Source organism: Patella vulgata, chromosome 1 (assembly GCF_932274485.2).
Source record: "Patella vulgata chromosome 1, xgPatVulg1.2, whole genome shotgun sequence".
Taxonomy (NCBI): Eukaryota; Metazoa; Mollusca; class Gastropoda; family Patellidae; genus Patella; species Patella vulgata.
In genome coordinates, this window is record NC_065879.2 from 74216508 (window position 1) to 74232869 (window position 16362).

The 16362-nt window shown below is 31.4% G+C and overlaps 1 protein-coding gene across 6 annotated transcripts in view; it reads right to left on the reverse strand.

The window, feature by feature from the left end:
• Positions 1-2541: 2541 nt before the first annotated feature.
• The window catches only part of LOC126811629 (calmodulin-regulated spectrin-associated protein 1), a 54894-nt gene continuing 41073 nt past the window's right edge, over positions 2542-16362 (reverse strand). For 2 of the 6 annotated variants that reach the window (XM_050537445.1, XM_050537418.2), the window contains exons 13-19: positions 15386-15633; positions 12728-12799; positions 10897-10962; positions 9284-9370; positions 7665-7783; positions 7176-7339; positions 2542-6871 (exon numbers count right to left, since the gene is read on the reverse strand). In XM_050537445.1, the coding sequence (XP_050393402.1) occupies positions 6745-6871; positions 7176-7339; positions 7665-7783; positions 9284-9370; positions 10897-10962; positions 12728-12799; positions 15386-15633 (883 nt within the window). In that variant the 3' untranslated portion in view covers positions 2542-6744. The remainder of the gene's footprint in view (positions 6872-7175; positions 7340-7664; positions 7784-9283; positions 9371-10896; positions 10963-12727; positions 12800-15385; positions 15634-16362) is intronic. The other 4 variants (XM_050537436.2, XM_050537426.2, XM_050537452.2 and 1 more) reach the window with 4 other exon arrangements.

Consider the following 16362-nt stretch of genomic DNA (forward strand, 5'->3'; position numbering starts at 1 on the left):
GTAGTATTGATTTCTTTTTTCCACCCAAATCAGGCCCCGAGTTCACAAAGCATTCTCAGATTTAAGTTAAGAATTTACTGAAAATCATTCGCCTTATTTTAACTAAAATATAGCCCTTTATAAAACTTGTGTTGTTTTAATAAGAAACTATGTGCAAAGTTTTGTGTATCTGGATCAAAAATATTTCACATCAACAGTGATTAAAAGTTGATTAAATTCTTAACTTAAAGGAGCTAAGTCGCTAATATTTGGGACCTAGAAATTGACACAAATGGGTCGCAACGCATACAATAATGTAATATGAATGTATATAAATTGATTTACATTCAATCGTTTCTGTTTTTACTGTAATTTCTAATCAGTAAGGTTTGGCGAAATACGCCAGTATTCTCAATCGAATTTCAATCTGTAGCGACTGGTTATTCCAGCCTACGCCGATAGTATTTATTGGGCATGCTCTCCAGATAAGAATATAGCGTCACCGTTTGACACGACTTGTGGAATATGCCTAGCCTCGTATTTATTAGGGACTTGACAATTGTGACAATCACCTTGCACTATAACTTCGACATGTGTATATATATATAGACAGAGTTAACCAGGCAATTATGGTCAACCCCATTTATATTTCTTCAAGAGATTCCTAGAGCTTCAGATGATCATATAAGCCTAGGATACCTGTAAATAATATTTTTAAGGGTCTTTCACTCAGAATTAACCAGTTTCATTCACTGAAATATATAAAGTATTTCTTCTTTAAAGTGAAAATACTTCCGACGACGTTTGTTTGGGTTTTTTTTTCAACAAACTACTGTCAAATATATTAAAGTAGATGAGTAATTTATTGTTTTTATCTTATACATTAATTAATCATTTTGTAAATTCTTGATAACTTACATTACAATTACAACTGAATCGTATTTCAAAATAATAGTTTTTTTCCCTTTTTGAAATTTCCACGTGCAAGTCACAGTTCCAAATTGAACAGGCATTATGTAAGAGCTAAATTTGCTTGTTGCATGTCTTTTTTGGGGCCTTAAATGTTATATAAATTATTAATGAGACATTTATTAACAAATGATCATAATCAACTATCGGTGCCATTGGTTGGCTCCGATTTTAAGTAGATTAAAACGGTTCAGCCATTTAATGGTTTAATTTAAAAATGGAGAAGCGAGGCTCCAGCGCGAATGATCAATATAATAGTTACGATCAATGCACACATCTTGTCATATCTACAACCATGCATAACGTCGCTCAAAATAACGTAATTTGAATGAAATTTTCAAAATATTCATTTTAGTAAGGGAGCTAGGTTCAGGTAGTTTCAAAAATGGTGTACAAAATTTCTATCATGCTAGATGAGTGGACAGCGGTGCCCGATACTCTGAACCTTGATTCTTAAGTTGCAGGTCCCCTTCCCATTGGGGTGGGTCTGACAACGTCAAAATTTCGAGTTTAAATCGACTTTTGCGTACAATCAAAATTCGTACATAAGTCGACCAACCTAGGATGTCGCCAAAAAGACTGCTTGAGAAGACCCCCCCCCCCCCGACCCTTCCTTGCTCCCTGGAGAATACCCCCTCTACCCCCCTTAGAGATGAGTTTATTCGAAGTCCGCGTACATCATAAATTTTTTCATTAAAAGTTTAACTATTGGTCCATAACACTAACTTAAAAACACATGGTAAGGAATTTTGTACAAGATTTTCGAAACAACCTGAACCTAGCTCCCTTACTTTTTTGCATTATCTATTTTTGAAATATTATAGCGAGAAGGGCCAGCTCTTTATCTAAATCTTACATGATGCCCCATTAAGCATTTCTGTATGTATGTAAGTTTTTTTCTTGAGCGTACTAGATGTGTTTGTTTATTTGTGATAAAACAAATAATTTCAAAGTTTTAGCTGCACGCTTTCTTAACATGGAACTCCACAATACAAGCATTCATCAATAAGCAATAATTAAGTTAGTAAGACAGGGCTCGCTAACCTGGAGGTCCTGTGTTAGATCCCCGGTATTCACCAAGAAAGTTCAGGGGTGCAGGACGGGGAGCTTGGCAAGGGACAATGTATAGTCGTTCGGATAGGATGATAAACCCAAGTCCCATGTATACATAAAGATCCTTTGACAGTTGGAATTCAAAACAAGAGTAGGGCAAAATTTCTCATGGCACACTGTGTTATGTAAGCCCATCCTCATTAACCTAGTAGGTGCAGAACAGAAGGATTTTAAAATCCCATTTCTTTTGATTTCACCTCCTTAAATCTTAATATTCCCCACTTATGCCACCCAGGGAACTGGTTAGTTTGGGTAATTGCATACGCCATCCTACCGGTAAATGTTTACAGCTGGGTGAACTGGAATACAGGGATGAAGGGCAACCTTGAAGGACAATGTAAGCTGACATGTTTGACTAACTTATTGATGTTTTCTTAACTCTGACATGCCTTAAAATGTTTTAAAAATACTTCTCATCCAAGTACCCAACATGTTTTAGGCCTTGACAATGTGAAGATAGACAGACATACAACAAAACAGTTTAAAACTGCAAAATGGCTGTTTATTTGTAAAAGAGTTTACAGCATAACACCAAGGTCATCATCATATAGCAGATGATAAACCTGCTCGAACAACCATCTTCACAGCACAGGTAAAAATAATAATAATAATAATAATAATATGGGCCGATCAAAATATAGTATTTTAAATACATGTAATTAAGAATAAAACAACGCCCATTACATATGACATACATGTACTAATTTACATTATGCTAAAAGAATCGAAGCAGACCCATATATAATATAACAATTGCATATACAAAGAGAGTAAATTGTTTAAACAGAATTAAACTCTATTTTCATTTCTTATGTTTATATTGACACTCTTGTAAGGTCTAACAACATCCCAAAAACGTTTCTGCTCATCTGACCTAACTTGACCCCTTATATTTACCCAATGAAAAGATGCTTTTCATTTGGTAATAAACAGTGGCTTCCTCAGACTTGCAAGAGAGCAGACAATCAGTAGAGAATTAGATTTTATATTCAAGTTGGAATGAAATAAAGATATAATTTTAATTTGATTGTTGTTTAAACTAAGAGGAATTTAATCCATAGAGTAAACTCTCCACACTGTATTTTGTGAAGTTCTGGAAGAAAGTGAAACTAGCTATACAACCAAAGTTATACCAGCTCAACAACAGTTTATCAGTAACAGAAACATTGCTGTACATTTTAGCAAACCTGTATCATAGTTTTAGCAAATATTACTACATCACAAAGTAGAACAACACTACTGACTAATATTGGAATACATAGCAGAAATGGTCATATTGTTATAACATTGTAGTACACCTTGTTAAAGTTAATTTTAAAATGGCTACATTCAGTACATTTAATTTTAATCATAGATAGCAATTATCAAAACTAGCAACATGTTTTCAAAGATAGCATTGTAGAACATTTAATCATGGGTATACATGTATCGGAGATAGCCACATTATATTATCAACATTGTAGAGCGTTTCATAATAACTACATCATATAATAGCAAGTTTAACATTGTTGTACATTTTCTCAAGGTGACAGCAGAAATAGCAATATGATAGTAACATTTCAACATAGCAATATCAGTTACAGCAACAATTTTATTATACTTTCTCTTAAGTTATAGCAGAAATAATAACAACTGCACTTACTATTTAAATGTATAATTTTTACAAATAATTAGAATGTAAAAGCTATCTGTTGATTTGTGAACTGTACAGTAACCATTATTAATGCAATAACAATAAGTTCTCAAATTTCACTAAATGCAATACATGTAATAATATAACAATAAACTATTTTAGTACTTGTACGTGAACATCATTTTTTATGTGATTTTGTGTTACATAGAAGCATATCATAAACCTAACATTTTGGACCAAAATATATGATAGCAGCATTATATGAAAAAAATTCATCTCATAGGCTAAGTGAAGTATTCAGTAAAATGATTTTTATTTCAGACACTTAAACTGAGTGGAGTTTGACCCCTCCACCAACATTGTACTGTACAATTAATATAAGTGAATTATATAGCAATGGTGGTATGAAATATAAAAGTATGATATCTTCTATAATGAAATAGAAAAAGCTGTTTTTTTAAGTAGAAGCTATGAGCTCAAGTATTACAATATATACAAATAGTTATAATATATAGTTATATCAATATTCTTATATAGTATATATGAATTATAATCTAGGTATATATATAGTTTCATGAACATGAATGATGATATATATATGCACTTTTTGAAATCCATCGTTTCAACACATTAACTCTAGGATTCTCATCTCAATTTATTTATTTTTATGTTTGTAACTGTTTTCAAATTTGAATGAGACCAATATCCAATGTTCTGTTGCTTTTATTATAAATATCAACCAAAACATCTCTGAAATTCAGAAGTAACACTAATGAATAAACCCCCAAGAGTCTGTCTAATTACAGCAAGAAACGACAGATTTCTAAGATTGGATGATATGACCTTTCGGGCATGTTCAGATCCCCAAACCATTATGTAGAGCAGCTTGTTCTAGTATAAGGTCAGTAAAATTGCATCCAGCTGGAAGGTATACTCCAACCATCAAGCCAGCTACTCTTAACAAATGTATCAATAAATGCACAGATGAAGCCAAAAAGCTAGGGAGACAGATATTTGTAAAAGACAACCAAATTTAGCATCACAACTATGAGTATCTGTAGATATTCGCAATGTCTGGTTAAATGTATGAACAATGAGTAGTACATGTATAAAGTCAAGCATTTCTCCAAACAGTTGTTATATCATTATTCTCTAAATCAATGCATCATTTATGTGAAAATGACAACTTAACTAAAGGTACTTATAAGTTTCACAAAAACATGTGAAATTTTAATGTCCTAATAAATACACAAAAACATATTTGTGAAATTTAAATATTAAATTGATTATAATGTCCTAATAAATATGAATTGTTAATTATATTTCCTAATAAATTATTGTTAAATAAATATATAATAATAGCAGATAATGACAGTGTTTTATCTATACACACCTGAAAGTAAACGACTTCCTTAGGTATGATAAACAACAGAATTCTAAGAGAAATTTGTTCTTTGGCCACCTTGAGACAAAAACCTATGAAAGAGGAGTTAATAATATGAATAATCACAAAAGAAACAGCAGTAAATTTCACAGATGTCTAAAGCTGTTTATCTGTCCAATAACTTCATTTTGCATGCCAAGTTCTGATATTATATCTTGCATCTGTAACTGCACAACAACCAACTAACTGCATCTATCATAAATAAGAATCTTTACCATCAAGTATTTAAAGATAAAACACTTCATTTACTGAAGAGTAGCACAACCAGCAGTTCACTAACATAGTATAATAAATAATTACCAGTATGTTATCACTAAAAATAATTATATTGAATATTTTTTACTTGTCTGGAGATCAAGATCAGGTAACACACATAAAAGATCAAATTTTACAATAAATTGGAAAAGAATTTTAGCAGATTATTTAATAATGGCAATCATACACTTCAATATGTGCAAGAAATCAAGCCAACAAGTGACCCCAGAAGATTGAAATCCTGCCTGTGTCAGTAGAGAAGCAACTGTCTGTATTTTGTATATTCCTGAATAAAGCTGTTATTTTACATGTTCTAGGCATTTCAATCTTAAGTGGGATCCTATTGTAAAACTGTTGTTTATAAAAGTATAGTCTTAAAGTTAGTTTGCTGCTATGTCACCTATGTTCTAATCTGTTCTTTTCTAGTGAAATCTGCATTCTTACGTACTTCGTTAAAAGATTAATCAATATCCTATATTTTGATATGAAATAAAATTATCAGTAAATAACTTAAGTACAATTAATATATTTTGAATATCATCTAGATTATATAATAATAAATGCCATGGAATTAATAAATAAATTATATACCTATCCTATTATGTTGCTCTAATATCTAGTCTATTACAAGTATTAATAACTAGATCATCAGCCTTATATTGCTTTCTAAAATCTTTGGTTAAAAAAAACTTGTTTGAACAATATGACTTATATATTAATATCTTTTTGAGACTATTTAAAACACAGCATTAAGAGACTTGATATTATAGAATTAATACACAGACACTCAGTATTTTTGTGAACTTTTTAAGATTGAGAATAATCACTATGAATATTACACTACTGTATAAAAATATTAATTGATGTTGCAATCTAAAGCTATGTAGATGTGATCACAAAAATGTCCTTTTACTACTTATTACTATTATTATACTAAAGCTCCAACATGCCAGACCGTATTCTTATTAAAATACCATTATTATTAGTCCAAAAATTATATTTTTTACTGGCTAATTATTATTGTTTATGTTTTTGACAATTTTGTTATCTGTAGATGATCTGGCATGTTGCTGCTTTAATAAATACAATTGATAAGGCCACAAGCAATTCAGAAACTTTAAATACAAACGACAAATTTATTCAATTCAACTACGTTGTATTATTCTTACAAGCTCAATACGCTTAGAGCTCTCTTAAAAAGCACTGTGGGATATAGATGTAAAGCAATGAATGTTGGTGAGTGAAGGGTAGCCATAGATTCATTATATAATGTAAATGAGAAAATGAATTAAATTAACAATTTACAACAATTTCATATGAAATGTATAAAATATGACACATCTTTATTTTTCTATCTTCTCATTCCCGTGGGTTTACATGATTTCCACACGGAACTGACTGGTACAATAGCATCTATAGACACTGACAAATGCTTTGTAGACGTTATTTCGGAAAAACATTTACTTCCAGAATTATACCTGAAAAGCATAAAGTAATCAATTTATTAGTTTATTATTGCTATTAGGAATAGGGTCCCTGTTGTCTATCGACTAGAATGTCCAAGGTACGAATCCCAGAGTGTGAACAGAAGAATCTATGTTTCCACTTCAATAGAGTTATGAACAAGCGCAAATTATTGACTTTTTTTCTATTTTCTTTAAAATAAAAACATGTGATGTGGCCCATTTTTGATGAAGCGTCAGTATCTGAGAACTAGAATATTTTTTTTTGTGTGGCCTAATGTAGGATCTATTGTTGATTCTAGATATAAAGTTAACTTACTTAAAATATTTTTCTAATGATTTATTATTAATATATCTGGGTCCAGATCCAACCAATTTAAATACTTCCTCTGTTTCTGGTTCATACGTATATACACCACGATACTGTAACCCAGCATCACGAAATAAAATTACAAAATGTTTCGCTGTCGATCGGTTAATTTCCTGAAAGAACAATTTAATACAAAAACATTTAGATGTGTCTGTAAGCTGCTTTTAACATATTCGGCGTGACAAATATCACTTGCTGTTGATACTTGTTATCTTTAGATAATAAAAGATTAAAGCCTCCATTCTTCATTTTCATAATTAAAAAAATCGGGCGGAAAAGTATTCCTTAGATAGTAATCTAGATACTAGAATCAAAACACTTATAAGATGCCATCTTGACTTCAATATTCATGGATAGAAGAGGGTTATTCTTCAATAGTTGGTTAAGGTAGAAATGTCAAGAAATCAACAGAAAGTCTGAGAATGATTAGTTGCTCACCTCTAAGACTCTATTTTTAACATCATTATTTACAATACCAGCTAAACAACAGTGACTTATAGCATTACATATCAAATTACGATTAGACTTTTGGCTGGGTTTTACAAATAACTTGGGACCTGAAAAATATAACATAAGTTAATTTTACAAAAAAACAATAACATTTTGGGCAAATAAGTTATTTTACAAAAACAATGACATTTTGGGCAAATAATTCTTATATTTTAATTAGTTTAACACTACAATAATCATCTGCCTTTGTTCTGAGACCAACTTTCAAAAAAATGTTCTTCCTCAGCACTGATATCACAGTGATTGACTGGTATGGATAAATAACATGACATTTGGTACCAATTCCAAAGCTATGTCATGATCAAGATTGCATGTAAATTTACAGATGAATATATAATGAAATGAAATTGGGTTTATCGTCCTAATGTCTGCTCCGACTGGGTTAATGAAGATGGGCATACGACATACAGAGTGCTATGATTTTGTTTGGACAGTGGGGCTACAGCCTACTATTATAACGAATTCCAACTGTCAAGGGATATTTTATGTGCATGCCAATGTGTACACAGGGCCTTGGTTTTTCATCCCATTCAAATGACCAGACAACTGTCCTTGTCAGGCCCTCTGTCCTGCACCACTGTCAAGGGGAAATCATGCCAGAAAATCTTGATGAATTTATGGATATATATATATATATATATATATAAGAAGTACATGTATAGTATGTAAACAATGTTCCAATAATTAATATCTAAATTACATCTATACCTAAAACAGTAATATACCAAAAGCACCAAATAACATGCAACCTAAGATACTTAATGTATACACAATAATTAATTCAATAGTTATACCATATATCTAAACCAATAGTTATAATACCATAAAATCTAAACCAATAGTTACTATACCAGCTTCTAAACCAATAGCAACATTCTCAAAGAGCAGTATTTTGGCCTCACCCTATGTTAGTTACCCTTGGTAAGGAATTGAGCGATTACTGGTTGATCAGGACTGATCCTAATCTGTTATTTTGTCAGAACTAATAAAAGGCACGAAATCAAACCCAACAACCACACAAGGTCAAGGTCAAGTATTAGTTAAAGAATTTAAATGAAATTAATTAGCATCAAATCAAACTCCTTGGCACGAAATTTCATCCTTAAATTGAATTCAAAGTGAATATAAAGAAAAGACAATATTAACAGCTAATTAAATACGGTAGCTAGATTCTAACTGGCACATTCTAATTGAGAACAAGACCAGTTGGACATAGTGTCTCTTTAAAACATATTTTACGTATGTGCTAAATAACACATGGAATTGAAATACAAATTACTTAGAAGTTTATTTCTGGTGAGGGAACTATTCTAAATTGCAGCATTTGATTCCAACAAATGGTAAACTAGGATCTTCAAGCATTATAGACTGTAGAGCAGCCGCGTCATTAACACAATGGTTAGTGTATCCCTGATTGCAATTTGCTTATTGTAAGTTACAGTATATTTTTGCTCAAGATTCATAGTATTTACAATGTATTTGTCTGACTATGTGAGAAGGATGAGATATGTTATATTAATTGTGTTAGTAATATTATCATGCTTTACCAGAATAATCTGAACCTGTAGTAGATCCCGCTCCTAAATCATCTTCAAAATTCTTACCGCTTTTACCACGATTTAACCTCAATAAATCTAAAAAATATATCATAACAAATAATATTCTATATAAAATATATCATAGCAAATTATTACAAATATTCTATATAAATAATGAATGGAATATCCATATTATGTTGATAGCAAGGACAGGGCCAATCAGCATTTTTCAATAGTTTCTCCTAATTTCCACCATGTTTGAATTGATATCTGGACATTATGCAGACTTAAAATACAGATGTGACGTCATCCTTTGATGTTGGGGTAAGATTATTTCAAATAAAGATATGCGCAATGTGACAATCGTACATTATTTATACTAGATGTTGGACTAATGTGCCAATTTCAAGACATTGGTTAATATATAGATATAGCCCTTGGACTTTCGTCCTCATGCAATATAAATATCACTCAATGTCTCACCCTCAACCATTAAACCACATAGAAGGGATAACTCAAAAGGCAGGATAGGTTTTTTAGGACTGGATAATCTGCACATTATCAGGCCTACTTGCAGGCAAATCACTAAGATAATCTACAAGGGTGGAATAGTTCTATGAAATGTAGTCTATTTTCTTTACCACACAGCATTTGCTTGAAATAAAGTGGGGTTGGATGGCTGAATGGCTAGCGCGTGTGCTCTGTCTTATAAAGTCTGTCATTAAGTCAATTCCCCGGTTGACAAGGAGAAGGGTCGCCTGTTCAACCTCGTGGGTTTCCTCTGGGTCCTCTGGTTTCCTCCCACTTCTAAAGACCCCTACGCACTAGCGAATTATTAAAATTAAAATTGAACAATATGTTAGTCCCGAAATGACCTAGTTTGTGTCGAGTGGACGTTAAACGCTCTCTCTCTCTTGAAATAAAGTTATAGATGCTGACTTTGGGTTGAAGAAAAATGTAGGGATGTATTTAATAATCACAGCCTTATATCTTTAAACATAATTTGTAGTCCAAGAGATATAGAGAATCTCCTACGAGTCTTTTTTGATATCAAAAAATATCAACACAATTCGATAACGTAACAAAAACGAGGCTCTGCCGAGTTTTTTTTTTTTTACTTTATCGATGAGTGTTGATATTTTTAGATATCAAAAAAGACGAGTTGGAGATTTTATTTATCACCCAATCCTTTCTTACATGCACAAATATAATTCTTTGCTGTAGATTTCACTTTTACTGAACCTGATTACATTACGGCGTAGTGATACATCATTTTTTGACAGCAATTCAACCATTGCAAAGTCCTTTATATTGACCCAGTGTTTCCATCACGGTCAATTAAATAAAAATAGTTCATTTTTAATAATAAAAAAAAGTTACTTTTAATAAGAAATGAACTGTTCTTTGAAAATAAAAAAGTAGGAGATATCGCAGTAGATTATGAAATATATCACACAAGCGATATCCACTGTAGAATGTATTATTGGGTGATAAATTGTATATGCACACACAGGTAAAAACTACTATGCTTGTTCAAATATTGTTAACTGATCTGCCCTCCTGTAGTCCTTCTACAACTGCATATAGTCTTGTTTACCAGTCCATCTTAATAACATATTTACCTGGTGAAGGGGGTCGTCTGTAGGTAGCACCACCTTGTCCGTTTTGATTTAATGTATTACAAGAAACTACAAAACAGAAAAAACACCATACATATATTTTTCTATGTTCATTTTGTATCTCTAAAACCATCTCTTCCCTTTCCTACATGTTCAAAGTTCTGTTCAACATCAATAAAAACAAAATTTGATGATGTCTAGTTGAAATTGTTTAGAATGTTTATATAGCAAGTGAAACATACAGTGCTTAAAGCAAAGTTAATAAAGTTTGTTCCATCACAGTATTTTAAAATTAATGTTGAAATAAAAGCATTTCCAAAACCCATCTAAAAGCTGAATAACGCACATTAAGCTGAAGGCAACTAAGCCATTTGAAGTTTGATTTAATATCCTACACTGGATCTAAACTGAAATTTAATCATTTTTTCATGAAACTTTATGTAAAATTCAATATCTTTATAATCAATGCCATCACAGCATGAAGGTATGTTTTGATACTTTTATAGAATTCTGGTATTACAGTATGAGAGAGCTAATCAAATCATACAAATTCAAGATGCAATACATGTTATTTTTTTTTTTCATGCTCAGAATGCTGACATGCCAAATTTCTGTCAATGATCATGTTTGATTTCCCAAATAAGACAGCAATACATATTGCACAGGGCCATAACATTGTTTCTCAACTCAAGAATTACAACTACTGGTACTAAAATTTGTAACTCACAGTATGTCTAAAATATTTGAGTATGATTTTGGGATTTTGTTGACGCAAGATACATTATTCAAGGGCTAAATTTACCTATTGCAGGTCATTTTTAGGCCATAAATGTTTTATAAATTATTGTTTAGATATTTATTAACATGATCAACTCTCGATGCCACTGGATGCTCGAGATTTTAACTAGATTAGAACAGTTCGACCATTTAAAGATTTAATAAAAAAATGGAAAAGTGAGGCTAAGACTCAAATATACCGGTACCGTGTTTACGATAATAAAAGATCAATGCACATATCTTGTCAAAACTACAAACAGTGATAAATTGGCTCAAAATAAAGTAATTTGAATGAAATTTTCAATACATTCATTTTGCATTATCTATTTTTGAACTATTAGAGCACGAATGGCCATCTCTTTATCTAAATCTTACATAATGTATCTTTTTAAGGTAATTGTTGTTATAAATTTTATTTTGAGTTGACTTACGGTACCATCTGAGAGAGTTTTATGGCTTTGGGTCCAATTTCATAAAGCACTAATAATTAAACTTACATAAATATAACCCAAACATTTTATTATACAGCTCTATCAAAAATAATGTGTGCATAACATTACATATGTTTCATGAATCAGGCAATAGCAAAATGGCCGAAGTATAAGACATCTGTATTATATGTATGTACAAATGTAATTATACATGGTAACAGCCACAGAAATCTCAACATGACATTGAACACAGTTTCAAGCTAGCAGAAAATTACCTGTCACAAAAATAAAACACCCATCTAATTGTAGGGTAAGCCTACTTTCAAAATCTACATTACTGAAAAATCGACTTTTATTTTTTGGGACAGGTATTTTTTTTCCAGCTGAGAGTACAAAAGGTGTGCCAAATATCATCAACAAGGGACATAATCATAAATTTGATAAAATGAAAAAAGACCTCAGATAAGAGTGTTCAAAGTTTTAGAGTGGGATGGATGGTCGAATTATCCTCAAAGAATCTTATCTCTATTAAATACGTTTAAAACAATGGTTATTTACACAATTGAGAACAGACTTATTAGACTAATGGGGAGATAACTGGGCACACCTGTTGTTAAAATACCAACCTGCTTTACGCATTTTAGTAGTAGGCAATCGTGAAGGTAGTCGTAAAGGTCTAGGATGTGAAGTAGGCGGGACTGAAACAACCAGACAAAATGCAACCAAATCATCAAAAAATAAAAAAGAAAGCAAATCAAAAATAGCCAATGAAGCAGTGAAAAAAGAAAATATACCAATCACATTCTGCTTTGAAATAATAGGTTTTTAAAAACGACCATATTAATATTACAGTCTAAACTACCGGTGAATAGTGTAAGCACTCACATCAAGTTAAAAGAATGTGGATGTCTACAATTAAGTTAATTTCACTTATACTCTTTTAAATTGAGTATTTGAATAATTTTAAAATTGAACTTTGAGTTCATCAAAATAACATTGAACTTTGAGTAAATGAGACAAAAGCCTATCATCTTCTTTAAGTGCACTTAAATTATTATACGACAGACTTTCAATTCAAGTTCACAAGACTTTGCAATGTACAATTAAAAGAAATATGTTATGAATAACAATAGAATGTGTTGGTATATTTTTATAATTAGTTAGTGAGATGAGAGAGAGAATCAGTTGGTATATAGATAGTGTTGATATTACACTAATTCTACGACTCATCAGGGGACCACAACCACAGCTATTTATTTTGCTGAGAATCTTCTAACACAGTTTCTATACTTTACAAGCATAGAAATCTATGATAAAACTCAAGATCTTATTTGAAAAATTGCTCTGTTCTACATCCTTGAAGATTATAGCAATTTTTTTTAGGCCTAAAAGATACCTGCAAATATGTGCTTTTAGGATGTTCACAGTATTCAGGAATACTTAGTATTAAAAACATTTGAAAACATTTTTCAATTGATCACCCACGGGTGTAAAAGATTCTCAGAATAATAAAGCATTATTTTGGTAGCCCAAGAAATAAGTTTATTATATTAAGATGTTCAAATAACAACAGTTTCACTTGTTATGTACAGTTTTAATTAAAGTCTAATTAAATTTTGATCATACTTTTGTTTGTAATGTTAGTTGTAGGTCACCAAAATTAAAAGTTGGATGAAACAAACACATAATGTTAATTAGACCATACATAAAACCCCAATTGTCTGGATCACTGGCAATCATGTTTTGTTGGGGTTTTTATTTTGTTTTTTGTTGGTTTTGTTTTTGGGGGGGGGGCAAACTCAACAGTATCTGAGAATCAGACTATTTGATATAGTTTTATAATAAAAGTGAAGATATGAGTTGTTTGAACATCAGATAAACAGACTAATATACATGATAGAGTGAATCTATTTATATCTGAAGTAGAGAGATGAAATAAACCACACCCAAAACATGGATCTTCCCATCCTACAGTATGAATGTGACAATGTACTAATGCATTGTTTCATCTAAGCTTCAACTTCAGGTACCTCCATATTGTTATGAAGGTAACTTATGACACTACCATACATGTAGATAAGAATTTAATCCATTAGCATAGTTCATGTCTTAGTGATGTCTAGACATAACAGCATTTGCAGGACTTGTAGCATTTGCATCTTGGTAAGCAAACGTTCACTAACCAGGGCCCTTATTCACGAAAACTTAAACTAAGATACAATCGAAATTTTAAGAAATACTGCAATTAGATTGGCTGACCAGTAAAATCAATTTGCATATATCCAATTTGCATATTGGTCAGCCAATCGAATTGCAGTATTTCTTAAAATTTCAATTGTATCTTAGTTTAAGTTTTCATGAATAAAGGCCTAGTGTAACAATTTCAAACTGACCATAAGGTACGGTTGATTCACATAAAAAATAATATAATCAGCCCCAAATTATGGATTCCCTCCCCCTTGGATCAGTTTGAATAAGAGTTAAAAGGTTAAAGAAAGATGAATAAAGGAAGAATAAAAGCTGAATTGGATCAATGATATTTTTTTCCCAGACTACAGAAAGCTAAAAAAAATTTAAGTTAGAAAGTAGCATCAAATTTGATACATTTTTTTAAAATAAAAACACATTCCAGTACCGGCAAGCATCTTTTGATGAGAAAACTTTCTTCATAAAATTTCTCATTCCAAGCATCCTCTAAAAAGTTATATGTTTTAAAATTCTTGAAATCCAATTTAACCTCTAATAATTTACAAATATAGTTCACATTTTGAAAGATGCACAAAAATCAGATTAATAGTAGTAGGAATTCTATACCACCCAACCCAAGATGCTGTAAAATAAAAAATTAATAGCAAAAATCATAATTCTAATTCTAACAAAACCAAACCTTATAAATAAATGAAATTAAATTTAGTGTCAAACATGCAGGGTTTAAAATCTAAATAAACATGATATTTATATATATGCAAATTAAAAACAAAACAAGATTTAGCAAAATAGTTGAAGGTCAGGGACCAAACTAAAAATAACCCTTTCACCCCTAAAAAAACAAAAAATCTTGTTGAAAATTAAGAAAATAAATGGGCTAACCTCCCCAGTTACAGAAATTATGTTGAAAACACCAAGCAACCGATCTTTTGCTTATCACAAATTGAATCCCAACCCTTCCACCCTCCAAAATTTTAAAATTTCACACAAACCACAGGCTAATCAAATCAAAAAGGGTATCTGAATTGATAACCATTTTCCAAACGTTAAACAAGGGCCACAACTCTGATTCCTACCTCCAGATTCCCCAGATGTGGACAGATCTTCTTGAGAGCTATTTTTAGAACTGGAATCATCTTTCGGACGTACAAACATTGACTTGGGTCGAGCACGGGGTGTTTTTGCTGGTGTCTTTGCTGGCCGAGAAACGACACCATTCTGTTCGTCTTCCTTCTCTTTCTTTTTCTGTAGATATTGTTGAAATATCTGATCCCGTCGTAACTTCTCCTCCGCCTTCTTTTTCTCTGCTTCCTCTTGTTTTAACCTGAATAATTGAATACAGAAAAAATATAAATAGACAACCAACGATAACATAATTATTATATTGAGACTAACAACATGGACAACCTATGACAACATCATTATTATATTGTGACAAACATGATAATTTATTTCTGAAAGTAAACAAAGTTGGATTATTTCCATCTTGGTATAACCATGGTCCTAGAAGAAGATCGTCCATCTATTTTCATATTCTAACAAACGAGAGACAGCAATGGCACCACCTGGTATCAACTTTTAGATGAATTCGAAGTGCAGGTGCTACACTTAATCAAAGCATGTCTCAGCATTGATGTCATCAATATTGTCAGAGCTTTCAATACAGTGTCTTCAAGCAGAGATAACAATAGTTTATACAACTGACCACAGTCATTGGTTATAACAAGATGGATAACAAAATTGATCAGTCAAACTATGCAGTTATAGTTGGTTCAAACTAAAATATTTCTGTCAAATATAAATCAGTATCTTTCCAAATTATATGTTTCCGCATTTAATAGCTACATTCAATCGGTCACTTATTTTCAAATTTTGGTACAATTTAATTCCCATGAACTTTGTTTAACAAAATGTCAATATTTATAAGCTTAATATTTAAAATGATATTTTACCAGAATGTTGGTAATTTGATTAAAGCTTATGTTGAGTACAAAAAAAAGAGAAACATTTTACAGCCTTGGGGCCAAAATTCCAAAAATAATTTCAGGCAGCT